The sequence below is a fragment of the Gracilinanus agilis genome, chromosome 4, assembly GCF_016433145.1.
Source record: "Gracilinanus agilis isolate LMUSP501 chromosome 4, AgileGrace, whole genome shotgun sequence".
NCBI lineage: Eukaryota > Metazoa > Chordata > Mammalia > Didelphimorphia > Didelphidae > Gracilinanus > Gracilinanus agilis.
This window is the reverse complement of record NC_058133.1, coordinates 483,646,979-483,673,898: the sequence shown is the minus strand read 5'-3', so window position 1 is coordinate 483,673,898 and position 26,920 is coordinate 483,646,979. Positions and strand designations below refer to the sequence as shown.

General features: G+C 37.2%; 1 protein-coding gene across 1 annotated transcript in view; it reads right to left on the bottom strand.

Moving 5' to 3' along the window:
- CRLF3 (cytokine receptor like factor 3) overlaps positions 1 to 26,920 on the bottom strand; it is a 43,509-nt gene that overhangs the window by 11,405 nt on the left and 5,184 nt on the right. The window contains exons 2-5 of the mRNA XM_044676242.1: positions 11,121 to 11,328; positions 4,378 to 4,465; positions 3,227 to 3,404; positions 625 to 847 (exon numbers count right to left, since the gene is read on the bottom strand). Of these exons, the coding sequence (XP_044532177.1) occupies positions 625 to 847; positions 3,227 to 3,404; positions 4,378 to 4,465; positions 11,121 to 11,328 (697 nt within the window). The remainder of the gene's footprint in view (positions 1 to 624; positions 848 to 3,226; positions 3,405 to 4,377; positions 4,466 to 11,120; positions 11,329 to 26,920) is intronic.

Here is a 26,920-nt window from a genome sequence, read left to right as displayed (position 1 = left end):
CTACCTAGTTGTGAGGTGCCAATGTTTAAAATAAAGTAATGATGCTCAAGTCCTATATCTAGTTAATGCTATCTTCTCCCTAATACCAACATGATCAAGTTTATTCTGGGTTTATTCTGATCTAATTTATCTGAGTAAATTATATTCCAGTCTAATTTAGAACTAATCCAAAACACAACTGGTTCTTATTTTTTGCTAAAATAGCAGGGTCAATTTCAAATTTTTCAAGGAAAACTCTTTCCATAGACTTGTTTAACTCTTCACACAAGTCAACAGGCAACTCTGAAATCTACTCATTTAGATCAACTTCCATAGTCTTACCCTAGATTTCTGGTCATAAAACCAAATGAGATAACATATCTAAAGCATTTTGTAAACTTTAAAGTGCCTAAAGTATAAATGCTAGTTTTTATTCTAAAACATGGCATTGGGAGTGCTAAGAAGCTTTCTCAATGATCATAAAGCATTGGGGTTAGAAAGTGATAGACTTGTGAAGTTACATTAACGACCATGCTCTAATGTCTAAGTCAAGATCTATCCCAAGTAACTGTTCCTGAGGAGCTAAAAGTATAAAAGGTAATATTTTGACCTATAGAATAAGTGCTACAGAAAGAAGTGGCATACCGTGAGGTACCAATGTAGAATGGCCTATCTGTGGAACACTCCATGGACTCCACTCCTGCCGACCATCCCCTCGAGCGCACACTCTGAACTGATAGTCAACATTGGGGTCTATATGTAATACTATGAACTCGGTTTCAGAACCAACGTATACATCTTCAAAATGGTTTGAAGTACTCTTACGGAATTGGAGTCTGTAATCTTGTGCTGTAAAGTCATCATCAACCTGGAAAGAAAAGCTTAACATTAGCCAAATGTCCAAAGGAAAATTTCCTTCAATATCATCACTCAGTAGCCTGAAGAAAAGTGCCTATGAATTAGTGTTCTCTTTTTCTTTCTTTATGACAACAAACAAAAAATTCTTTTTTTTTAAACCCTTATCTCTGTTTTGGAGTCAAAACTGTTGTGAGAAAGATTATTATTTAGTTGTTATGCAGGAGACTTAGCAGGAAGGGCTGGAGAATTCCACATGGAATGTGGAAACAGGAAGTGGCTGGCACTCTCTGAGAAGGACTCCATGGTGGGTCGGACAGGCAGTAACTGATTCCCTGGGAGACCTTAGAGCTAGTGGAGTTGCACCCTGATTCCCTGGGATCCTGGAATGCGGTGAAGGTTGGAAGCAGAGGACATCTATCCTGCACAACAGCACTGAGTAGGGAGTGATCTGCAATCTGGTGGACAGCTCTCTCCCTACTGGGCTGCTTTGGACCATCGGTTCTGGAGGAGTTGGTTCCTGGCATCCTGAAAACATCTCTGGACTCTACTGTGAGGATTCCCACTCCAGTACCGTTATTCTCTGGGCCCTGCCTGGCTTAGGTCTTAGATTAGTGTAGATAAGTCCCTCCCTTGACTCTGTGGTTTGCCCTTAGCTTGTAAGTATAGAATCCCTTATTCCCATCCTTTATTATTGTTTCCCACAATTAAACTGTTATAAACCTTTGCCTTTTGCCTGCTGGTTCCATAGGCCCTTGCGTAGGTGGGCTGAGTGACTGTTGGAGCCTAACTGCCATTTTCAGTAACTGTTACCTCCTAGTAGTTAAACTTGGTCTCCCTACCTTGTTTGGTCCTGTTCATCTGTCATACCTATCTCTCTCACCCCACTGTGAACCCACAGATAATATTAGTTAACTTCCTTGGTAACCCTCCATTACAGTTTGGCACCCCAGATGGGACTCGAACCCACAATCCCTGGCCCAACCCATTCTTACTATTAATGTTCCATTACAATACTGAATATTGGCTCCAAGGCAGAAGAGTGGTAAGGGTAGGCAATGGGGGTCAAGTGACTTGCCCAGGGTCACACAGCTAGGAAGTGTCTGAGGTCAGATTTGAACCTAGGACCTCCAGTTTCCAGGCCCGGCTCTCAATCCACTGAGCTACCCAGCTGCCCCCCAAACAGCAAATTCAAATTAAACATTGGCTATACTTGAGAAGGCTACATGAAATATACCATAGTGAAAGACAATGACACTATAAATTCCTTAAGATCAAGGACTACACAATATGTCATTTTCCTCATCTGGCACATAGATGATTAATAATGTCTGTCAAATTGAGTAATTTGTAGTTTCCAAGGAAGATGAATAATTTTGCTTTTTTGGAAGCATGGTATCAAAATATGACTGGAAAACAACTACATAAGAGATTCCTGGGGAAAAAAATAATGCTAGAGACAAAAGACTGCATGCATCAATTGTCCCCTCTCTACAGCTACCTCTGTACAAAATATGGAATAAGGACTTTTATTTTATTGAGTAGAGATTACCAATACCTATTTTATTTGAATGTTATTAACATTACTGCTCTCTTCTGCATCATGACTTCATTAAAAAAAATTAAGATTTATCACATTTAAAAATAACCTTCTTGGGGCAGCTGGGTAGCTCAGTGGATTGAGAGTCAGGCCTAGAGACAGGAGGTCCTAGGTTCAAATCCGGCCTCAGACACTTCCCAGCTGTGTGACCCTGGGCAAGTCACTTGACCCCCATTGCCCACCCTTACCACTCTTCCACCTATGAGCCAATACACAGAAGTTAAGGGTTAAAAAAAAATAACCTTCTTTTAAATTGGATAGTGATCTATAAGTAGTATACTTATACTACTTATCAACAGTTGCTAGACATTATGACTCAAGAGATTAAGCCTTACACATCATGCAATAACTTGTGAATTAACATGTGAACATTTTCAGAGTGAAGTACTGAAATAAAAAATATTCTTTATGAATCTTATTTTAGAAGTATTTTAAGAGAACAGTAGTGATCACATATGGAGGCAGGCCAGCTAGTTTTCAATAATATCTTCTGGCTTTTCTACTTAATACATCTGCAGCAGATCCCAAACCCACTACAAAGCTAAGCTGAAAAAATGGTGATGAGAAAGATGTGAAGGAACTAAGAAAGGTTCTTTTCAAAACTATCTAGAATAGCTATCTCAGTCCAAATTTCCTTTTACTATATTTTCATCACAATGGGATTTTTATTTTGAGAAAATTGGAAAATATGCTGAAACCCTACACATAAGATAAAAAACAAGACATCAACTTTTCATACAAACATTTTAAAACAAACATTTTAAAGCAAACATTTCACATTGAATAGCTCACCTTACACCATCGTACTATGATACCTCCAGGCTTCTCTATGAGCTCTTCAATCTGTACTGGTGGCCGAGATGCAACTGTGCCATGATTAAAAATCTGATCCTTGACTATAGTGAGAATTGAGTCATCCAACTGAGCAGATAAACATGGCACATCAACCAGCAGAGGCACTTCTGGCAAGCTGGAGAAACAATGTAAATACTTACTGTTCAATATTTAAAAATATAGAGATTGGAGGGGCAGGCAGTTAGATGGCTCAGGGGATAGAGAGCCAGGCCTGGAGTCAGGAGGATCTAGGTTCAAATCTGACCTTAGACATTTCCTAACTGTATGACCCTAGGCAAGTCACTTAAACCCAATTACCTAGGCTCTTGCCACTCTTCTGTCCAATAACTGATACATGGACAAAAGTAAGGACTTCTAAAAAAATACTGAAACTAAAGGAAAACAAAATGAGGGAATGGTTAATTGCTCCAAATTCTATATTGCTTATATGCTGTTGAAACTCAGAAGGGTTCTAAAGCCCAGGAAAGCAACAGGAGTTATGCAAGATGTTACAAAGATTTTCTTCCCATTTTATGACCACAAGGAAATAGAACCACAGAGTTTAAAGAAAATTGGTAGAGTCTCAACTGTCAAATTTGCAAAGATTAGCCTTTCTATCTAAAGAATGTTTCTGTTTCAACAACAACTTCATATGAGCTTTTCATTTCACACGAACATCTACAAAACAACAACAAAAGAAGATAATTGCTACGATTTTGTTTTAATTTTTTAAATTTGTTATATTTTTCCCACCTCACTTTCATTTCTGAATCTATCCTCCTTACCTAGTGAGCCATCTCCTTGTAACTAAGAATAAAAAGGAAAAAAAAGTTTGGCAAAACTAACCAAAATATCAACCAAGTCTAATAGTATATGCAATTTTATACATCAGAATCCTTCTCTACAAAAAAAAAAAAAAAAAAAAAAAGAGGCAGGGTGCCACTACTATTTTGTATGGGTAATATTGGCAAGAAGAATAAAAAAATAAGAATCATTGGAAATGAATATTCTCTACCTCCCTCAAAATCAGATTTCTGTAAAAAAGAGAAATAGCAAAAAGTAGGTTAAATCCTCAAAAAAACAACTAAAGGTAACAATAATTCCTTTACCTGTCCAATTGAATGTGTGAGGCCTTTTTGGTAAAACTCCATAGTTTTTCATTCTTTTCTCCCACACCACCAACTATGGCAATCTCACCTGGGGCCAGAGAAAAGAAAACAGTAATATTAAGGAATATGATAGAGAAAAAAATCCCAAAACACTACATTTCATCTATCAAGTGGTAACTGGCAGGATTCTTGTCAAGCTGTGTCTCCGGTCTAATGGTTAAATGCAAGGCCAGGAAAAAAAACGAAATCTTCCATATTTCCTTAGCTCATATACAAAGGAGAAAAAATAAGGCAACTATTAATAAGAGATACTAGTAAAGGATAGTCCTCTGGAAGGCGATAGGGAGGAGGAAAGGAGGAAATTTAGGATATTTAAAAACAAAACTTACCAATAAAATTTTATTATTATTTTTTAAAGTATTAGAAGGGGAAAAAAGTTAAGTCCAAGGACCAAGGGGGGAAAGGGATGGTGATAAAGAGGCAAATAAATATTTACATAGCACCTACTATGGGACAGGTTATGTTAAATGCTTTTAGAAGCTTTCATTTGGTCCTCCTTACAACCCTGTAATATAAGTGCTATTATTACATTTTACATTTGAGGAAACTGAGGCAAACAGACTAAGTAACTTGCCAGAGGTCATGCAGCTAATAAATGTCTGAGACCACATTTGAACTCAGGTCTTCCTGACTTGGGGCTCAGTGCTCTACCTACTGCACTGTCAGCTGCCTCTATGATTACCGGGAACCAATGGCCAAGTAATCAAAGGAAGACTCTGTTTCATATAGGTAAAATCTGGTTAATCATGGCTTTCACAGAAAGACTACTAATTGTCAGTGAAACAAAGAGCCCGGTACCGTCTAACTTTTCTCATCAAAGAATCATTAGCAAACGTGTATATTATTACCTTCCCAGGATGGCTAACACTCAATATCTTACAAATACAAGTAACAGGATTATGTTTTCTAAAAAAAATTCCATGCAATATTAGTTGAAGACTACTTGAACAGAGCAATGACAGAAAAACTGATGGAAGCAAAACAGGATCACCAAGGAGGGACTATATGACCCAGCTAAATACACTCATTTGTTGAAAAGAAGCAATAATCCGTGTTGCTTTTATTTCTCTATCAGACTTTCACACTGCTATCACCATTCTAATATTAAGATCCCATCTTAAGATCTTTAAAAAAAGGAAAGTAGGGAGTAGGTCAAGTTCAACATAATCTTTGAAATTCTATAAATATGTTTTTATTTTGCAAGCCAAAAAGCAGGATTTGATGTTTAAAATACTTAAGTACCAAATAGTATAACACATATTTATAGTATGTATACTGAGAAACTTGTTTTCTAAAATTAAAAAATATATATTTCCAATTCCTTAAGGAAGTGACATTCTTGAGCTGTACTGAATTGCCTTTTAGTTTGTTTCTAAACTTAAAGCCTCCAGGGAGGTAATTATGTGCTGTTTATAAAACAAATTTTTTAAAAGGCAATTTGTCTTAGTGTCTTGTCAATTCACACTGAATAAGACAAAGATATAGTGTTGTTTGTATGTGAAGATGATACTAATGATGTATTATTAATGGTAGGGTGGAGTGAAGTTATTTTCCAGTAGTCATGACCCATGACCTACATTTATCCACAGATCTGTCCTGACACACCTCTTGTGACTAACACCATGTATTTTGAGGAGTCACTAGCAAGGATAAGGAATATAAGTGAAGAAATGAAAAAGCATTTTTTGAATTCAAATTTATTTTACTTTAGTTCTTATTCTCACTCTCCCTATCTCCTCTGCCACCCCACCCCAATTAAGAAAGCAAGAACAGGCTTTGTGTCCTAAGAGTAAGAGAGCAATAGCGGATGTGGGAGGTACAAATTGATCCCCAGATCAAAGGAATCCTTTTTCAAGCTCATCTGGGACTACTTCTGGCAGCAAAACTGGTAAAAAGGCCAAGAGGAAAAAAGCACACTCTTCTAGAAAAATCCTTAAACAAAGAAAGGATGGGAGAAAGTTCTAATGCACTAGCATCATTCACACAAAGTAGTGGCAGGGATAACAGTACTCTAGATTAGAAAAATGAGATCTGCCAGCATTTGAGACTCTACCAGAAGAGTGCTGACACTATGGAACCGCTGGATGGACCCAGATGGTGAAGGAGCCTGGCAGAAATGCCTTTCTTGGGGCAGCTGGGGAGCTCAGTGGAGTGAGAGTCAGGCCTAGAGACAGGAGGTCCTAGGTTCAAACCCGGCCTCAGCCACTTCCCAGCTGTGTGACCCTGGGCAAGTCACTTGACCCCCATTGCCCACCCTCCAGCTATGAGACAATACACCGAAGTACAAGGGTTTAAAAAAAAAAAAAAAAAAAAAAAGAAATGCCTTTCTTTCAGACTAAACCAAGGGAGCTGCTGTAAGAACAGATCCCTGATACTGATGATATAACAAAAAAAAGGTAACAACGTTGACTCCTGTGTTAGAGTATCATCTTAATCAGCCTTTTCACCTTGGCTTTTGTTTTCTAAACTTCCAAATTACTGTATTCTTGGACTGTAAACAGTATTTCATATATGAATCTTTTTTTAGTGTGTGTTTAAATTCTGTTCCAAAGAAAGTTCATTATCTCTACTTTATTAAAAAGAAATGCTTGACATCTACCACCTGAAATAAACAATAAATATTTACTTGTGAAAGCTAGAGTTTATCATCTGTATTCTTCAAAATATCCAAATATTCAAAATTGATTAGGGGGGGTCAAATGGCTCAATGGATAGACAGTCAGGACTAGAGACAGGAGATCCCGGTTTCAAATCTGATCTCAAGACACTTCCTAGCTGTGTGACCCTGGGCAAGTCCCTTAACCCTCATTGCCTAGCCCTTACCACTCTTCTGCCTTGGAACCAATACACAGTATTGATTCCAAGATGGAAGGAAAGGGTTTAAAAAACCCAAACAACTGGTTTGACTTCAACTTTTTCCACTGCCATGATTTCATTTCTCCTCATTTTTTATTTCATATTCCCTAGATTGGTTTGGCTTTTTGATGCTTAATTTCATTTCTTTCCCTTAATGACATGTTAATTTTGAAGGCTTCAGTGAAATTCCTGAAATACTAAGGTATCTCTTATTAAGATACCAATTGTCAATTTAAACACTGTATATGGAAGCCTTAGAATCATTTCTTCTATAATAAATACTGATGCACACTTAAAAATAAACATTGCTTATATTTTCTCTAAACAAGTATATGTAATTACTCTTGGGTTCTGTAGTTACAAAGTCACCTTAGTTTAGTCTACAGAAAATCACAATGTAAAAGTTGCAATCTGCCTTTACTTATGAAATATGTTTACAGATATTAGGATGAGGTCTGTAAAATCAGATATTATTGTTAAATTACTTTAGGCTAGGATTTAATAAAGATCTAAAAAATTTACTGGCTCTAACTTTTTTTTTTAGATTTGAGTGTCTGAATAGCATATAGACTCTGACAGAGAGTATGGATAGTATGTAATCTTTGCCATCCAAGAGATAATTAAGCCTAACCAGGTTACTATATTATTATAGTAAGCTTTTATAAGAATGAGCTGGTCTATTTTTTTTTTCTGACTTCTTCTACAGTAAACTGTTGGGAATTATGTTGTTCTGGCCATGTATCTAAGTCGAATTGATTGAAATACCATTAGCTTTTAGTTGCTTTTTCCTATTGTGTCAGAAGAATAAGGCACAAAAATGGTGAAAAAGAGAATGTACAAACACTTTGGACACAAGAGCAATAAGCTCTGAAAAGGACATGGACAGGGATCTGTCTGAAACCATGTAAACCTGTGAAAATCTTATCTATAGTAACTGTAACTCGGAAATTAGAAAAGGTGGAGAGATTAATGTACATACAGCTTTAAGATTAAAGAGAAGTAGAGATAAAAATGCTTACATTTTGAATGAGCCAGAGTTGATCATGTTTTTAGAACAGGATATACATTTAGATAAGACAGTGAAAATGAGGAAGCAAGAAAAATGAAACCCATTACATATATATCTAGTTAATCAAAACATATTCCTATGTTGGCCATAACAACAAAAGTCTTTGATCTGTGCTCTGGCTCCTTCAGCTCTCTGTGTGGAGGTGGGCAGGGGCATGTCTCAGCATGGAACTGTGATTGGTTGATCAGATTTACTAAAACCTCTGTGTCTTTATGATATTGTTGTTATAGTATAAATTATTCTCCTAGCTCTACTCCCTTTGCTACATCAGTTTCAATGACTCTTCCCAGGCTTCTCTGAAACCAATCCCTTCATCATTTCTTATATCACAACAGAATTCCATGACATTCATACACCACACACAGCCATTCCCCAACTGATCATCTTACTTTCTCATTCTTTGCCACCACAAAGAAGAGGTACTAGAATTATTTTTTGCACATATGGATCCTTGAAAAAGCATTTATTAAGCCGTTCCTAGGTGGTAAATGCTGAGGAGACAAAGAGAAAACAGAAGGTCCATACACTTAAGTTCAATTGCAAGATAGATGGCAAGGTCCAGAAGTCTTAAAGGTAGTATGGGGGGGAGGGGAAAGCAAGGTCCAGGGATCCTTAGGTTATATCAGTAAGTTATATGACAGTGTCAGTTATATTGCAGGCCACAGAGGAAGAAAAATGGTAAGGTATGGTTTTGCTCTCCCTCACTGGAAGCCACACAGTAGATGACTCCAATCATATTAAAATCCAGTATGTACAAGAAGGGAGAAAGCAAAAGGGACAGGGTTGGGGCAGCTGGGTAGCTCAGTGGATTGAGAGCCAGACCTAGAGACGGGAGGTCCTAGGTTCAAATCTGGCCTCAGACACTTCCCAGCTGTGTGACCTTGGGCAAGTCACTTGACCCCCATTGCCTACCCTTACCACTCTTCCACCAAGGAACTAATACACAGAAGTTAAGGGTTTAAAAATATTAAAAAAAAAAAAAAAAAAAAGGGACAGGGTGGCTCTTAGGTGGTGGCAGGTCTTCCCACTGCCTAGCCATCACAGATGGGTATGTTCTTGGACATAGAAGTTTCAGAAAAGAACAAAGCTCACTGGAACCCCATGGAAGCAACAGGATCAAGTCTGGATCCTTGGTCTTATGACTAAAGTCATGGTCTGTCTATACAACACTTTGCAGAAAGCAATCCAAAGTCAAGAGGAATACCACTACTTTTGAAAAAGTGATTATTATATCCCAGCACACATGCAATGGTGTAAAAATGCTCAGATCTAAGATCTACACCACCTATATCCAGTCCTGAAAGTAATAAAGAAATGGTATCAAAAATTCCAGGTCATCAGGATATGAATTTCTGAAACTAATTGACCCATGTTTCAAAGAAATATGTGCTTTGCTGAGATGTATAACAAGGAAAGACTGAAGATAAAGTAGGCCAGCAATGCTACTAAGGTCCTCAAGTGCCACGATCACCAAGCCCACAGGTGCTAAGTCTCAGACCATATAGCCTTGCCCTAAGACTACCACCAAAGCAAAGCCATTGAGCTCAAACTTGCCATCAAACATTCAAATTCCATGATACTCAAATCTAGCAATCCCAAATTTACCAGAAATTCTGAGAAAGCCAGACACTGATCTTAAGTCTACTGGCCCACCAAACCCACTGATAACCAGCACTAAGGCTTCTAGAGGTGCAAACTGTTGGTCTAAAACCTATCAAATAAATGCTTCACAAGAGAAGAACTTGTTTGAATCCTAAATGCAGTTTTTCCCCCAACCAAAGCATCGTTATTCAGTATCATCTATCACCTTCATCTATAGGAGTATTTCCTATACCAATGAAATCACAGGTCCCCTCCTATTATTTGTTTCAACTACCTCACAGGGGATAGGAAATTAGTTTGCAAACTACTCAGAATTAATTTGTGAGCTATTATTATTATTTACATGATTGGTGAGACAGCATGTTATAATGGAAAAGATTTGAGAGCCCAAAGACCCTTTGATACTGACCTTGTGTGTGACCTTGGGCAGGTCCCTTAGCCTCTCTGGGCCTCAGACTTCTTACCTAAAAAGTGAGATGCCTGAACTAGAAGATCTCTAGGGTGCTTTCTCTGTCATTCTAAATGACATGAAGAGCTTTTAAAAGGATGATCAAGAACTGGAGGAATTCTATGTGAACTGGAAAGACCTCCAGGAATGGATGCAGAACAAAAGGAGCAGAACCAGGAGAACACTGTACACAGAGATGGATATACTGTGGTAAAATCGAATGTAACAGACTTTTCTGCTAGCAGCAATGCAATGATCCAGGACAATCCAGAGGAATTTAGAAGAAAAAACACTCTCTATATCCAGAGAAAGAACTGTGGAAGTAGAAATGCAGAAGAAAAACATAGGACATGGTTCGAAGGGGATTGGGATTTCGATGTACAAAGATTACTCTATTGTAGATATGAATACCATAGAAATAGGTTTAGAACAATGATACATGTATAACCCATTTGCCAGCTCCAGGAGGGGGGAGGGAGGAGGGATAGGAAAGATCATAAATCATGGAATCATGGAAAAATAGTCTAAATAAATAAATAATTAAAAAAAAAAGAAAAAGATCATCTTATAAAATTACCCAAATTGAGAAAGGTCTCTTGAATTCTCACAAATCTCTAAGATGTCATAGATCTTATAAACACATACATATTGTCCTCTATTTAGAAGATTTTCAAATGGAAAAACTTTAGAAGGGCCCCAAGATCCTACCTTCTCGAACTAAGTCTTCGGCTGTGCTGACTCCATGTTCTATGAGCTTCTGGCAGTCATCTAATGGTTTGATGGTCTCCTGCTCAATGGTGTCCACTTCTTGCAACAGTGATACCAATCGTTCATCCAAGAGCTTCCTGAGGGTTCCTTTTAAATCATTAAAATGTTGCCTGAGGACATCCCTTGTCTGTGATGCACTATCTTTGATCTGAAAAGACATAAAAATTGAGAAATCAGAACCTCTTAAAAAGGCCAGGATAATAGATGTACCCACATGATCATGGACTTAGAGCTAAATGTGTCCTAAAGGATCACATCTGTGAAGATGGGATTAACTCTCCCCTGCCCATTTTTAGATTTAATCACCAGAAGTGTATACACCCTACTTATCTTTAAGTATGGGGAGATCTGTGACCCATGTGTGCGAAAGTGGGTAATAAATCAGAATCAACTGACTGTTCCCTGGGCAGTCCTTAGTAAAGTTATAGCTGCAATTGGTCCATGTAAAGTGGAAGGAAGGCACAGGAAGTGACGATAAGGAAGGGTCTTTAAAAGTGGCCAGAACTTCCTGTGACCAGCTCTTTTGCCTTGGAATTTGACCTTGAAGGAGCTCCTGCTTGGGACCTTGGACTGCTCTTTGATTTTTCCCTTAGAACTACCATGTGGGTGAGTGAAAAAGGTTGACTCCCTTTCCTGGTTTTTCTGAGAGGTACTAGCCTCCGGAGAGGCCTCTCCTCTTGGAGGAGGCTTCGTGGCTAAAATTCTTATTTAATTTACCTCTGGGCCCTCTTTGTTGGGGCCTCTGAAGCCCTTTCTGGTTCAGATCGGGCTGGAGTAATTATCTGCTCTCTCTCATTTTCCTTATTTTCACTCTTTCCCTCTATTTTATAAATAAATTGCTATAAAGTCATTCTGACTTGAGTAATAATTTTGGCAACCACATTTTTATATATTTAGTACAACCCTTTTATTTTTAACCCTTACACAACCAATAGTAATTCTAGGGTACTACATAGTTATCCTCTGGAGACTCCCACTTAAGCCGGGGTTCAAAGACTTGGTTCTGAAACTTATTAGTCGTATCTTTGAGAAAAGAAATAATTTTCCAAGCCTCCATTTACTCATCCGTAAAAGAGGTGCAATAACAATTGTACCATAGAGTTACTCTGATGATCAAAATAAGATAATATGTTGAGTGATTTGTAAACTTTTAAAACATCATGTGAATGTCCAGCTATATATACACAAACATATATGTATGTATGTGTGTCTGTCTGTCTATCTATCTATCTATCTATCTATCTATCTATCTATCTATCTATCTATCTATAACANTCTATCTATCTATCTATCTATCTATCTATCTATCTATCTATCTATCTATAACAGAACTCCTCTTTCTCCACAACCTCAATCTTCTTCTGAAATTTCTTATTACTGTCAAAGGTACTACTGTATATGTCATCACCCTATTTTATAAACTTGGGATCATCTTTGATTCTTCATATCCTTATCACACATATATGATCTATCGTTAAAGTCTTGACCAGTTTATCTGCCTTCACATTCTCCCTTCATATGGCCATGACCCTAGTTCAAGCCCTCATCATTTGTCAAATGAACTTTTGCAATATATCTCCCTATCTTTAATCTAGCTTCATGCTTCTACCAAAGTAATATTCCTAAATCCTAGAGATGACTACATCATTCCTACAATCAATAAGCTTCAATGACTTCTCATTATTTCTGGATCAAATATAAACTCTTTTGTTAGACACGTAAGGTCCCTAACCAACTGGTTCCAGACTACCTTTTCTATCTTATTATACTGTATTTTCCCTTCATGAACTCCATTTGTCTAAAGAAGCTTGATTACTTGCTGTTCCTGACAGCACACAGAAAGAATTTAATAAATGCTCACTGACTAATTAGATATCACTGGTTATTAATATTATAATTATTTCCACCTTTATTTTCTGATAAGCATGATTACATATGATGCTATTCCAGATGTGGGCAATAGTATAAATTTTGTTGGAGAAAAACCATATGAAAAGGAATATCACTATGTTGTAAGAAATTACAAATGTGATTAATACAGAGAAGCATGGAAAACCTTAACTGATTCAAAGTGAAACAGAGACAAGAAAATAATACACATAATGGCCACAACTATAGAGCAGTTTGAAAATGTATAACTACAAAATGACAAAGAACAAGTGTGACCCCAAAGAAGAAATATGAAAAGACACTCTCCCCTACTTCTTTGCAGATAGTGGGAGTTGAAGGGGAAGGGAAATCCACATGTGTGAAACACTGAATATATTGTCAGAATTTTTTTTGTCAACGAATTGAGTGGTTTTGCTCATTTCTCCCCCTTTTCTTCCTCTTTTCATATTTTTTCCTTAAAAAAACCAAACAAACAATTTTTCATATGGAATAATTGTGGGGAGAGGGAAAATAGAAGGGAGAAATTTAGGTGATGTTAAAACAAAATATTAATAAATTTTATTTTTAAATAGAAAATCTTATAAATTAGGAATTATTTTACAATTTTAAAAATTGGCAGAGCATAATGAAGAATGATTTAAAAGTCAAAATAGAGAAACTATCTCATTGAAACAGAGTCCTTCTGCCTTGAATTGGATATTAATTTTCAATCCCAGGAGGCTCATAGGGGAATGGACAAAGTAAATTAAATGTCAGTCTTTTAAGGAAAAAATATCAGAAAAATGTTTTTGGCCCTACACATTTATTTATAACAAATCTAACTTGAGTATTCTCCAAAATATGAAAGAAAAAATTCACTTAATAATTCACACCATTTCATTCAATATCAGATTTTCCCTTTTAGTAGGAGGCAAATAGAATGACATAAATGAAAATAAGCACATACCAGGTTTTGTAAGTTTTGCCATGTTCAGGGTGACACTCTATCTACTACCCTCACTCATGTTTGTGTTCCCTTTTAGGTTCATTATGCCTAACTTTGAATGACCAAGAAGAGCCATTCAAGAAAGAACATATCCAAATGTGGTATTCAGAAAAAAAAGAAATTCAGACTGAAAAAAATGGAATTTTAATTTGTCATTTTATCAAAAGATTATCATAAAATAAATCCAAGTATCAAACAAACCAAGATAAGGCAGATAATTTAATGTACTTAATGACTTTTTTCATAATATAACTTTTATAATATATTTTTAAAAACTAGAGAAAAGAAAGCATGTGAAAAAGCGATATACAAATAAACCACTATGGTTTGAATAATCTTTATAGTTTTTACATACATCACACTGCAGGAAATTCTTCAGTAAGCACCCCATCCCCCCATAAGAGGCTGTATCTAGATTTTTATAAGCAACGGATATAGCACACATAGGAAGTACCTCAGTTAAATAAAGTAAGTTTCCTCTTCAGAAAGAATTCAAAAGCTCCTCAACTAATGCAGAACTTACATATATCTTGTTTTTCTTTTAGCATCTACAAAAAAAGGAAGTGTGTGGATATGGAGCAGCAAAAAAGCTAGGGATGAGGGAATATGCTAAGCCCCCTCACTTCCTGTAATCCAATTTTAGGCTTTGTCCATGTCAAAGCCTTTCATTTACTGCTAGAAAATTAAATACTGCCTTGGAACAAATATCCTTTCCCTCTAGTATTAAGGGGTAGAACAGTGGTGTTAAACTCAAATAGAGATGGGGATCACAAAATCATACATAAGGATCTGTGGGGTCACACTGACTTAGAAAGTCACATATTAATATTATGTGTTCCACAGTATTTTTACTTATTTTGCTAAATATTTCCCAATTAAATTTTAATCTGGTTTAGCCACATCAATTGTGATTGACATCTCTGTTGTATAGCACTTTAACCATATTGAATTTAACACATATCTAACCAATTTTTTATTTTAGTTTTGTGAAATTCCTAAAAAAAATTCTGACCAGCTCCAATACTTTTTTCTTTACAGTATTTCTCAGCCTGAAATAAAAATGATTCTATAAGCAAAGGTTCTTAATTTTTTATAATCCTATGTATTTTGTTTTATGCTTTTGTAAAAAATCTTTTCTCAGAAGGGGTCTATAGCTTCACTAGACTGATCTCTGATACAAAAAAATGCTGAGAATTCCTGCCATAAACATATTCTAGAAATGTCCATATTTCACCTGAGACTTTACCTCAAGGGCAGTAAAAGACGGACTTTAATTAAAATTTTATTCTGAAATCAAAGTAAAAAAGCATGTCAGTAAATGACAGATCATTATGGCATAGGAGAAAGGCCACAGGATGTCTAGTTTGAATCCCAGCTTTGCTACTTCACTTGTTTATGAAATCTCCAGCAAATCAAATAACCAATCGCTCTGGGCCTCAGAGTCCTCCTCTATAAAAATAAAGAGGTTGGCATAGATGATCTCAAAGTTCCATCTCTTTAAAAGGTCCATCTACAATCCTATGATATGTAAGGATAAGTGATAAAGGGTAGGGAGAAATTCATGAATTGTCTTTAAGAGGAAAGGAGGAGAATTTTGATACAAGCCCTGGTGGGGTGGAGGGGGGGGGGAAGATTCTAGAAAGGGAGAAGGATCTTGTGATTTGACTGATTTTAACTGTCACTCCTAATCTAGCTTTCCACTGAGCTGGAAGGAGGATTTTTGCTCTTGCATTCCCAGGGAAAACTTAATCTTGTGGAAAGATTTAGGGATTCCTGGGTTGAAGAAGTTGCTTTGGAGCAGACTATCTTTTCCCTGGAGTACAGAGAGTTGCAGAGTTACCAGTCAGAGATCCACCAGCCTAAGGTAATCCCAAAAGTTTGTCATCTGGGACTCTGGGTTACTTAGGAAGCCAACCCCAAACTCCTTATCCTTGTCTTTCTTAAAGACAATTTGGGTTTTTAGAGTAGTGGATAGTCAGATAGTGTTTGGGATTTAAGTAAGAGCAGGGAGTGGATAGGCAGGGCCTATAGAAGCAACAAAGAGCAACCTCTCTGTAGGTGCATATAAGTTGGGTGCTTAGATTCAGATCTAAGTTTAGGATTCTTCCTACCTTTTCCCTTTACCTAAATTAACAAAATAAACTTGGTTTCAAAAGCCCAAGGGTTTTGTGCTTTGCTGGTCCTGGGAAGGTCTCTAGGTGGGTGTTTCTCATCTCTCATTCATCTAGGCCAGTGATTCCCAAAGTGGGCGCTACTGCCCCCTAGTGGGTGCTTCAGCGATCCAGGGAAGTGGTGATGGCCACAGGTGCATTTATCTTTCCTATTAATTGCTATTAAAATTAAAAAAAATTAATTTCCAGGGGGCTAAGTAATATTTTTTCTGGAAAGGGGGTGGTAGGTCAAAAAAGTTTGGGAACCACTGATCTAAGCCTTTCCCAAATAATCTATCTCCCTTTGGAGATAGGATTTTTATTTCTGATATACTTTAAGATTTTGGGAAAAGGGACAATTAAGTGGCTCAGAAGACAGAGGCCTGGAGTCAAGAAGATTTGGGTTCAAATCTGCTCTCAGATATTTCCTAGTTGTGTTACTCTAGGCAAGTCACTTGATTTTGATTGCCTAGTCCTTGCTCCTCTGTTTGAGAGTTCTTGCTAAGACAGAAGGGTAAAGATTAAAAAAAAAATTATGGGACAATTCTTTAGGAGAAAAGTCCAGAAAACTGGAAAATAAATTGTTTCTGTAATTTTGCTCAAGTATGCATTCTTGCCCAATCTGGTGAAGGAGTTGTACATCCTTCATTTCTAAGAGGACCAATGACATTGCTAGGTGATGTCTTGACTTATGCTTGAATTGGATTTAAATGAGGTAGAGTTGTACAAAGTTGTCAGCCTTACTCTTTGGAAGACCAGAGTCATTGAAATCCAGTGGCAAGACAAAAATGACCTTGGCATCTTCAAAGACCAGACAAGTTTTAAGCACCCCACTCAGCTGGAACAATTGTCTCCATCCAACCATTTCTCCTAGGGAAGTCTTCATGTGCTTGGTGTAGACATTCCCCCTAACTCACAGACAGATTTGAGGCCAGTCAGTAACTCTTGTAATAACTGAAAATAATAGAGACTGAGAGTAAAAGGAGAAGTAATATTTTAATTAGGGCCATCTTGGTAAAATAAAGAAATGACCATGTGCCTGGCTAAGATCTATTTCAAAAACGCCGCCATCAGCCATTTACCTTGCGTTCCTCCTCCTACATACCGAAGAGGAAGTCCCAAGCCAGACCACTCAATTCAAGCCATGCTCTACGTTGGTTCACTTTGGCTGATGTCATCAAAACCAGAATCCCACTGAATCATGGAAAATGTAGTTTCGAAGTCCCCCAAATGTCCATAGGAAGTCTTTCACACATCTAAGTATTCCAAGGCTCAAATGAGTCTCAAATACCTCTCAATGGAACCCCCAAAATTCCAAATAACACACTCCCAATCTGGTCTAGCCTATCTGATGAGATGGCTTTACCAGTGTGTGGCCACTGAGCATGCTACAGTTTCTTGGAGCCACAGGAGAGAGTTGGGTGACATGTTGAAGGTGGATGAGCAGTGCTAAAAGGGGCTCTGTAAGCTCTCACACACCAGAGATGCTAGGCCTACCTGAACACCTTAGGGAAGGAGATATTATCATGGAAAGAACACTGGTCTTAGAAGCATAAGACTGACACTGGAGATTGTATGACCTGGGCAAATCACTCACTCTCTAGGCCTCAGTTCTGTCATCTGTAAAACTAGGAAATAATACTTGTACTAATTTGGCAGGATGTCCCCAAAGTTACTAACTGTACATACCCTTTGACTTAGCAATATTTCTACTATCCTAAAGAGAACACAAGGAAAAGGCCCCAGGCAGGCAGAAACATTTAAAGTACCTCTTTTTGTAGTGACAAAGAAGGGGAAAATAAAGGAATGACCATCAAATGGGAAATGGCTGAATAAATGATGATATATAAGTGTAATATCACTATACCATAAGAAATGGAAAGTGGTTTCAAAGAAACACAGAAGACTTGATTATGAATTTGAAGTATGAACTGATGGAGAAATGTCAGCAGAATCAGAAAAATAATTTATACCATAAACTACTCTATAAGACTTTGAGAGACTGATTAATGCATGACCATTCATGATGCTGGCGGGCAGATAATGAAAGCATACATCTACTTCCTGCAAGTGACAGACAAGTTCTTAGAGCATTTAATGTATGACATTAGATTATGAGGTCCTTGAAAGCAACAACTCTCTCTTTTTATTTGCATTTGTAACCTCATCACTAAGCATGTTTCATAAAAGTTTACTATCTGTTGACTATTGACATTCATGTGTGGATACTTTAGTGTTCTAAAAAAGATTAATAAGTGGAAGTCAGAAGACCTGGATTCAAGTCTTTGCCGAGTATAAAAACAATAATCTTTTTTTTTTTTTAAAGAAGGAGGATAGATTCAAGATGCAAAATAAGACATATTTTTGGATATGGTCAATGTGAGAATGTGTTTTGTTTGACTACACATATTTGTTTTTTTCTTCACTTTTTTTCCAATCTAGGGAAAAGCTGGGAAAGAAGGAAATTGCTTGTTAATTGCAAAAAATAAAATAAAATAAAAAATAAAAGCTTAAAAAAAAACTTGCCCTACTTCCTTCGTAGGGCTGCTTTAAGAATAACATTTTGTATGTTGCCCTTAAAGCATTATACAAATATGAGCTATTATAATTAAATTGGCATCTGTCAAAAGGACACAAAAACAGCAGAAGTGGAAAAAAATTAGGAACTGAGAATAGCCCAAAGGATGGGAGTAACCAAATGTATCACCAAAATAAACTGTAATAAGGATTGTTAACATTGACTACTAAATTCTGGTCCAACTTTCCACTAAAACCTCTCCAGTAATGCAGAACATTAATTCAAGTTTACAAAGTTTCTAATGTGGCTGGATCTAATCCAATTGAAATCACTGGGCTCGAGTTGTTTTTTAAGCTTAAAATATGATGAGCTCAGAAAACACTGAAGTCATCAAGTGTTATCTCAGTGCTAAATGGTATGAAAGACTAGCACCCCTCTGTACAAGAATCCTTTCCTGATTCTCCCAATGGCTAGTGCCAGGTTTTCCAAATTACTTTATATTTAACAATTCTGTATTTATCTATAAATAGTTTGTATCTACTTATATATCAACCTATCTCCCTAGTTAGAATGCAAATATTTGAAAGCAAAGATTGTTTACTCTTTTGAATATGCATCACTCAGGGCTAATAATGCTTGAGATATATCAAATACTTATTGATTGTTGGATAAAAATATATGCAATATCCCTGCCAAAATGCCTATGACTAATATTCATCATGGACTTAGTTACTGAAAATTAATAAAACTGACTTTGGAATTATCAGTGGTTTTTTAATGCCATAAGTACTAGTATGAACTCAATGCATTCAAATACACGTGGTGTACCCACTATAGTACTTCTATGACAGTAAGAAAGGTAAAGAAGTGATAAAGATTGCACTTTACCCAAGAGACAGTGGGGAGCCACTGGAAAATTCTAAACAGAGGAACTATGTGAGCAGAGCTTTAGTTTAGGAAAATCAACAAGGGGAGGCCAAGGCAAAGACAGACTAGAAAGAAGCTGGGCCTTCAGTCTAGGCAAGTGGTAATGAGAACATGAATAAAGTGGAACCAGGACAGACCTAAAGGGGATGATGACAGCAGATATTTTAGAAATAAAGGAGAGAGGGGGGCAGCTGAGTAGCTCAGTGGATTGGGAGCCAGGCCTAGAGACAGGAGGTCCTAGGTTCAAATCTGACCTCAGACACTTCCTAGATGTGTGACCCTGGGCAAATCACTTAATTCCCATCGCCTAGCCTAGTAAAAGGTAACCTTTTGAGCTTGGTGTGTCAAAATTTTCCAAAACACTGAGCATAACTCGGATGGTGTGTTGCTTTAAGGAAAAAACCATAATTTCATGATATTTATAGTTTAAATAACAAAAAATGTATAATTGCAATATATAATTAATTATATATATAATTATATAATTATAATTAATAAACCAAAAAAGGTAAATTAATATAAGTAGAATTGTCATCTATAGTGCACAGAGTTTCTACACTACACTACAGCAAATGTTTCATCCTCAGCATGTGGCCTCATACTTCTCTATATGCGGTCACATGTGTCACAGATTTGCCATCACTGGCCTAGCCCTTACCACTCTTCTGCTTTGGAACCAATATATAGTATCAATTATAAGGCAGAAGGTAAGGTTTTTAAAAAAACAAACAAAAGAGAGATGTACAGAAATGGGAGGAAGTGGGAAGTAGAGGAGAGGAAAGAATCAAGGACTCAGGTTTCTAGTCTGGGTGGCACAGAAAGGTGATGCCAATAACAAAAAAAAGGGAATTCAGGAAGAGTGATTTGTCTGAGAAGATAAGTATGGTTTTAGATACTGGCTAGTCTGTAAGCGTTTATCAAGAAGGGAAGCAGCATCGTCACCAAGGCTTTAGGAGACTCACAGACACAGAGCTAGAAGTTATGACAAGTGGAGATATCTAGCAGGCAGCTTTGGGAAGTGCCATCCTAGAGCTTAAGAGAGAAGTCAGGCCTGGAGACATGCAGAATGTAGAGTGGTGAAAGCAGATGAAACCTACACAGGAGGAAATATATAGCCTAAAGAGACCTTAGCTTTGGGTCGTTTGAGAGTTACTTAAGATTTACTTTAGTTACTTTAGATCACTAAAATCGAGGAGTGGATGAGATTGCTGAGGAGAGTATAAAAAATGTGAATTAATTACAGAGCCTTTGGGGAAGAGGAACCTACAGGGGAAAGGAGGGGGAAAAAAAAGTCAAGTAAGTAAGTAAACTTATTTTACTGAAGTAAAACAAGGAAGGAACAGTAAAAAAGTCCAAAAAATGGGGCCATAGAAGCCAGAGATGAAGCGAGTATTAAGAATGAGGTTAAGGAGAGGGAAAAGACCACTATTAACTTATAAAATGTGATAATTTTATAATCCTGGTGAGAATTATTTTAATACAGAGATGAAGGAAGGGACATAGCGCACAGGATTCAGATTTCAAAGATTTGAAGAATAAATAAGTAGAGTAGGGGTAGCTAGGTGGCTCAGTGGATAGAGAGCTAGGCCTGAAGACAAAAGGTCTTGGACCTTCAAATCTGGCCTCAGATATGTCCTAGTGTGACCCTGGGCAAGTCACTTAACTCCCATTGCCTATTATTGCTCTTCTGCCTTATAATGGATACTGAGTATTGATTCTAAGACAGAAGTGTAAGAAAACTCTCTTACAAAGGTAAATCATAAAGGGAAACCCTGAGATGATATTTCTGAGGTTAGCTAACCCTCAGAGCACCCTAACTGACTCTGCAGGGAGCCAATGGCTTCTCTCTTTTGGCTCCCTTCACCCTTACAAATGATTATCTGACTGCGTTTATTTTAACTAAAGTTGGTTTATTAACAAGTCTTTAAGGGAAGGGATTAGGATAGAGAGAAGTTAAGGTTTGCTCTCAAACTTAAGCACAGATTGGGTTTTCAGTGTCTGTCAGAGTTTGAGCTGAGCCCAGGGCTCACAGGCTTATGGAGGTTTCCTTTCTTCTAATCTGTACTATATCTATGCTAGCTTTTATAAGTTCTAAGTCTTTAGCAAATAGACAGTGAGAAGAAAAAAGATTTCTGACCTTCAGAGCTGGTTTGGCTTGTCTCTTCCAGCTAATGCCCTCAAAAACAGGCGTTACAGGTCAAGTAGCCCCTTCAAATCCTTTAGTCGATGTTATGATTCACAGGAATTCAGGAAGAGATACAGTTGGGAAAACCCCAGGAATAGAGATCATTTCTATCCCCAGAGGCCTGAGACCACCTCCCAGGCCTGAGGTCCAGGAAAGAGCCCTCCAGAGAGAGCAACTGTCCTCTCCCCAGTCTCTCTCCCCTCCCCCTTCCAACTGCCTTCCTTGACAATTTTCTCGCTCCAACCTTCCAAATCCTGTCTGTGCAATTTCCCCACAGAAGGTAAAGGTTAAAAAAAGAAAGTGGAATCGGTAAAAGAAGAATCCCCTTTTCTACGTGGTATTATAAAAGAAGAGAGAGATGGGTATTTTTTGTCTTGATTTTAGGACTGGGAAGGCCTGAAAGTGTTTATGGGCAAAAGAAGTCATTAAAGGGGAGACAGAAGATGCATCAAGATAAAGGACAGGACTGTTGGAGCCAACCTTTAGACTGAGAACTGCAATCTCCTCCCCAGATTATTATATAGAAGAAGAAAGCAATAGTTAGTTAGATGGGGCGACTTAACCAAAACAATCTATAAGCAGCGAAGCTGTGATCCAAATGACAAACTCAATGTTCTTTCCTTTGTAGTACACTATCTCCCTAACAAAAAGGCTTGGATGAGAACAATACCTTCGTAAGATTCAAAGAGCCTCCTCTTAAATATAGTCTTCATTTTAACTGTGCTGACCCTGATGGCCACTTGACATTCTTCTATCTGGATTTAGAAGATCTCATTTTAGATTTCTAGCTTCAATATCCTACATTTTCAAATTATATATATATATATATAAGACTGTGTCTGTTCTACTCTTTCCTCAGGTAATAACTACATCAGACTGTACACAGTGAAACAGCTTTATTCACATATATGCTTTGTTCAACAGGAAAATCAGAGAGGAAGATTATTACCTTACTCCTACTGCTACTTGACAATCATCATCCTATCTTTATTTAGCATTCTTTGGAGGTAAAGGGAAAGAGATTTAGGTTACAAAATTTAAGACCCTTCTTAACTCTTAACTTAAATTTCACATGCCAAAAAAAAAAATCAGTTCCCAAATAAATATCTAATAATATATTTTATTAATAATAGCTAGGTAGTACAGCACATAAAGTGATAGATTTGGAGTTAAGACCTGAGTTCACATCCTGCCTTAGACACTTTCTTAGCTGTGTGAATTTGGGCAAATCAGATAAACTTCTCTTGGGTTCAATTTCCTCTTCTGCAAGAAGAAAATAACAGCATATCTATCACCAAAGATTATTGTGAGGAACAGATGAGATGGTATATGTAAAGCACTTCACAAACTTTAAAAGTGCTAGATGCTAGCTGTTATTTTATATGAACACTTAAAAAATGTATTCAGTCAGAAGCAAAATAGAATATTTTAATATGGCCAAAAGGAGGTATCCTGCCCTTGGCATTCTTCTGACTTTATCTTCAACCTGCATTGTCTGTTAATTTGAAAAAATACATTATGGAAATCTATTTTTCAAAGGCTAGTAAACAGGGATAATAATATTTGCACTATTTGCCCCACAGGGTTACTGTAAGGAAATCAAATTATAAATCTTAAAGCAACATATAAATGTGAATTACTAGTGTGTGATTACTATCTAAAGGCAGTCACATTCACTACATTACTTTCATTTAGTTTTGGAAGTATGATTCCCTGAAAGGTAAAATGATAATTTAATGCAAATAAGCTTGTTACCAATATGACCAATGGAAGTTGTGGTATGTGCCCTTCTTAATTATACTATGCACATAACTAAACCTGTATGATGCATAGTATCAACATAGGCCACCTAACCTTGGGATTGCCTTGTCCCTAGGATCCTACTGCACTCACACTATAAGCATCAGTGCAGCACTACAACATGTGATGACAGAAAGAAGGGCAAGTAGGAGGTAAAAGTGGCAACTGGGGTACTTTCCCTCGATGAGGTATAAAGACTTCCTGTCCTGTTTCTCTAACATAAATGGACTTAGAATTCTGTAATGATGCCTATCCTATGTCTGACTCAATCTAACTATTAAGAAATGCGTTCTGTCCTTTGGGAATAACTGTCTAAAGAGAATATGATGAGCATTGTAAGAGAGAAATTTCACAGTGTTACTGAGAAAAAATATTTGTTAAAAATGGAAGGAAATTAAAGATACAAAGGTAAAATTCTATTTTAAAGTGACAATTTCCACAGAAACCTCACGACAAATCATTAAAGTACAGATATGTTTAACACACTGAGAGCAGTAATACTTCTATTCCCTTCATATATGACCCATTTTTATGGACAATTATCCCATCTCAATATACATATGGATGTTTTTAATGCCAAACACTCAACTCTTGGTTAATAAGGGCAGTATGCTCAAAATAACATTTTATAGAGAAAACATGTACTGAAATTCAGATAAATAGTCTAAATCAGAAGGCCAAGTCAGAGTGGTGTTTTGGATCTCACGCACACACAAGTGCAAAAACCAAAACTACAGGAACAAAAATAGCTCTGAAAAAAACGAACATTTCATGTTGTTTTATAACTAGTTAATTCTTCCTTGAGTAACAACCTAAGTGATATCTAAAGAGAATTGGAGTTCATTCATTTTGTATTTTCATTTCATCACCAAGGATTTCAGTAAGCTAAGCATTTTTTTTTAAACCCCTGTACTTCGGTGTATTATCTCATAGGTGGAAGAGTGGTAAGGGTGGGCAATGGGGGTCAAGTGACTTGCCCAGGGTCACACAGCTGGGAAGTGGCTGAGGCCGGGTTTGAACCTAGGACCTCCTGTCTCTAGGCCTGACTCTCACTCCACTGAGCTACCCAGCTGCCCCTAGCTAAGCATTTTTCTTAATAATTTCAACTCTACTTAGATAAGGAAAGTGGTAAAGATGATACAGTTTCTTGAAAACAAACTTATTTCTGGCCTTTACTGACACTCCTACTCACTATGCAGAACTTCCTTTTCTCTGGGCAGGGCACTAACCTAACCACAAGTGAAGAAGCTGCTACATGTCGACTGTTTTGTTTTGTTTTTTGACAGAAACACTCTAAATTTTTTATTCTTTCTTCTCAACTTTCACTTATATAAACAACTCTCAAAAAAATCAGTTTTATGTATGAGAAAGTTCATAACACTACTAAGATGCCTTTGAAAGATGAAAGGAAAGAAAAACTATATTAAGAAAAAATAAAATTATTTTTTGAAAAAGTAAAAATCCAAACAAATTTGTGATCATTTCTACCTCAAGAAAAATCTTTCACCATAAAATCATAATTTCCACTTTGGAACATCATTATAAAAACGACTGAACCCTAAAAATCACCAAGCCACTAAACAAAAGGAAATATTTTCTTTGATAACATTTTATAAAACAAACTCCTGTTGAAATGCAAGTGACAGAGGACTCATTCTTTCCAGTACAAGTCTCTGCATCATCACCAACATTAGTAATTCACTGTAATTTGCTTTGGGGACAGAAAGTGTTTTAACTAGCACTAGTATAACACACAGAGTCTCTTCTTCATGAAATAGAAAGTACAGCATTAGTCAGTCCACAAAAAGCAAAGTCATCACAAATCTAACTGGAATGTATGCCCTAATTGTACCCCAAGCAGGCAGGATATTAGATGTTTTTGAAGTCTTTCTAAACTTCAGTAATATGAGACAGAGTTGGTTTTTTTTTAAAGAGTTTACAGTGTCTAAATTTAGGGACAAGATAAAAAAAGAATATGTGTGAAAATAAAACACTAATACATTTAGCAAAGAATTATGCTGTTATTTTTCAATGTAGTTATCTATTCGTGAAGTGATTATTACAAGCAATAAGTATGCTAATATTTACCTTTTAATTGGGAAAAAAGATTGACCATAATCAGGAAAAAGATAATTATAACATAATACTGGCCAAATGTCAAAATTTAATTAAGTTTTTTTAGGGACTAAAAATTTCCTAGGGAAGCAAAAAGATACGCAATGTTATACTGTAAATATCTTGACATCTTTGTTTCAAAGACTTCTATTATGACTAAAATGCTGATTGAGAGGCAGAATTCAATTCTCAGCTTGACCACTACTTTACTATTATCTTGATTATCAACTCCCTCTCAGGGGTCAGCTTTTTAAGGTAAGAATAGTAGGAAGGGAGGCAGCTAGGTGGCTCAGTGGATAGAGAGAGGCAGGTCAAGAGAAGGGGAGATTCTAGGCGCACACAGAGCCTACTGTCTGACCTTGGGCAAGTCCCTTAATTCCCATTGTCCAACCCTTCTGCTTTGGAACCAATACTTATTATAGAGTCTCAGACTGAAGGTAGAGGTTTAAAAAAAAATACAATACAGCCCATGCCCGCTCTTCCAAACTGGCAAAGATAAGAAAAACAAAATAGGAGATATTTATATATCAGAGATGTTACATTATTAACCCAAGGCAGTATTTCTGGGCCTGAATTTACAATTCTCATAAGCATGAGGGTTTATAGTTTACAAAAATAAAAGGTAATCATTTATATAAAATACATTTCTCTTTACTTTTTTCATTCAATCTGATGCACCGTGTAGATTTTATGTATCCTTGATATTCATTGCATCCATTAGAATTGCACCCCGAAATATGATTATATGAAGCTATACGTAGAATTTCAGCCCTAGAAGGGGCTCCAGAAGCCATCTAATCCAGCCCACCCCTCACTTTACAATCGAGAAAAAGGGTCTAAGGCACAAATTAGGTCACACAAGACCCCATAGACACACACACCCTCTGCCCCCTCTCCCAATTTCTCCCTCTCTTCCGGACTCTTTGCTTCCAGTAGTTTCTAGGACACAGTCTGGCCTCAAAACTCACCCACCGCCCCCCACTAGGGGCCTACGGGGACCCATGCAGGCTCTCCTATAGGAGATCACCTTACGCCCCTTCCCACGCCTCCGGCAGGCCCCGCCTCTCAGTGGCCCCTCCACTCACACACACCCTCGCAGGCCCCACCCCCAACGCCCCTCAACTCACGCCCCCTCTCAGGCTCCGCCCCTCGCCTCGCGCCCCCTCCCAA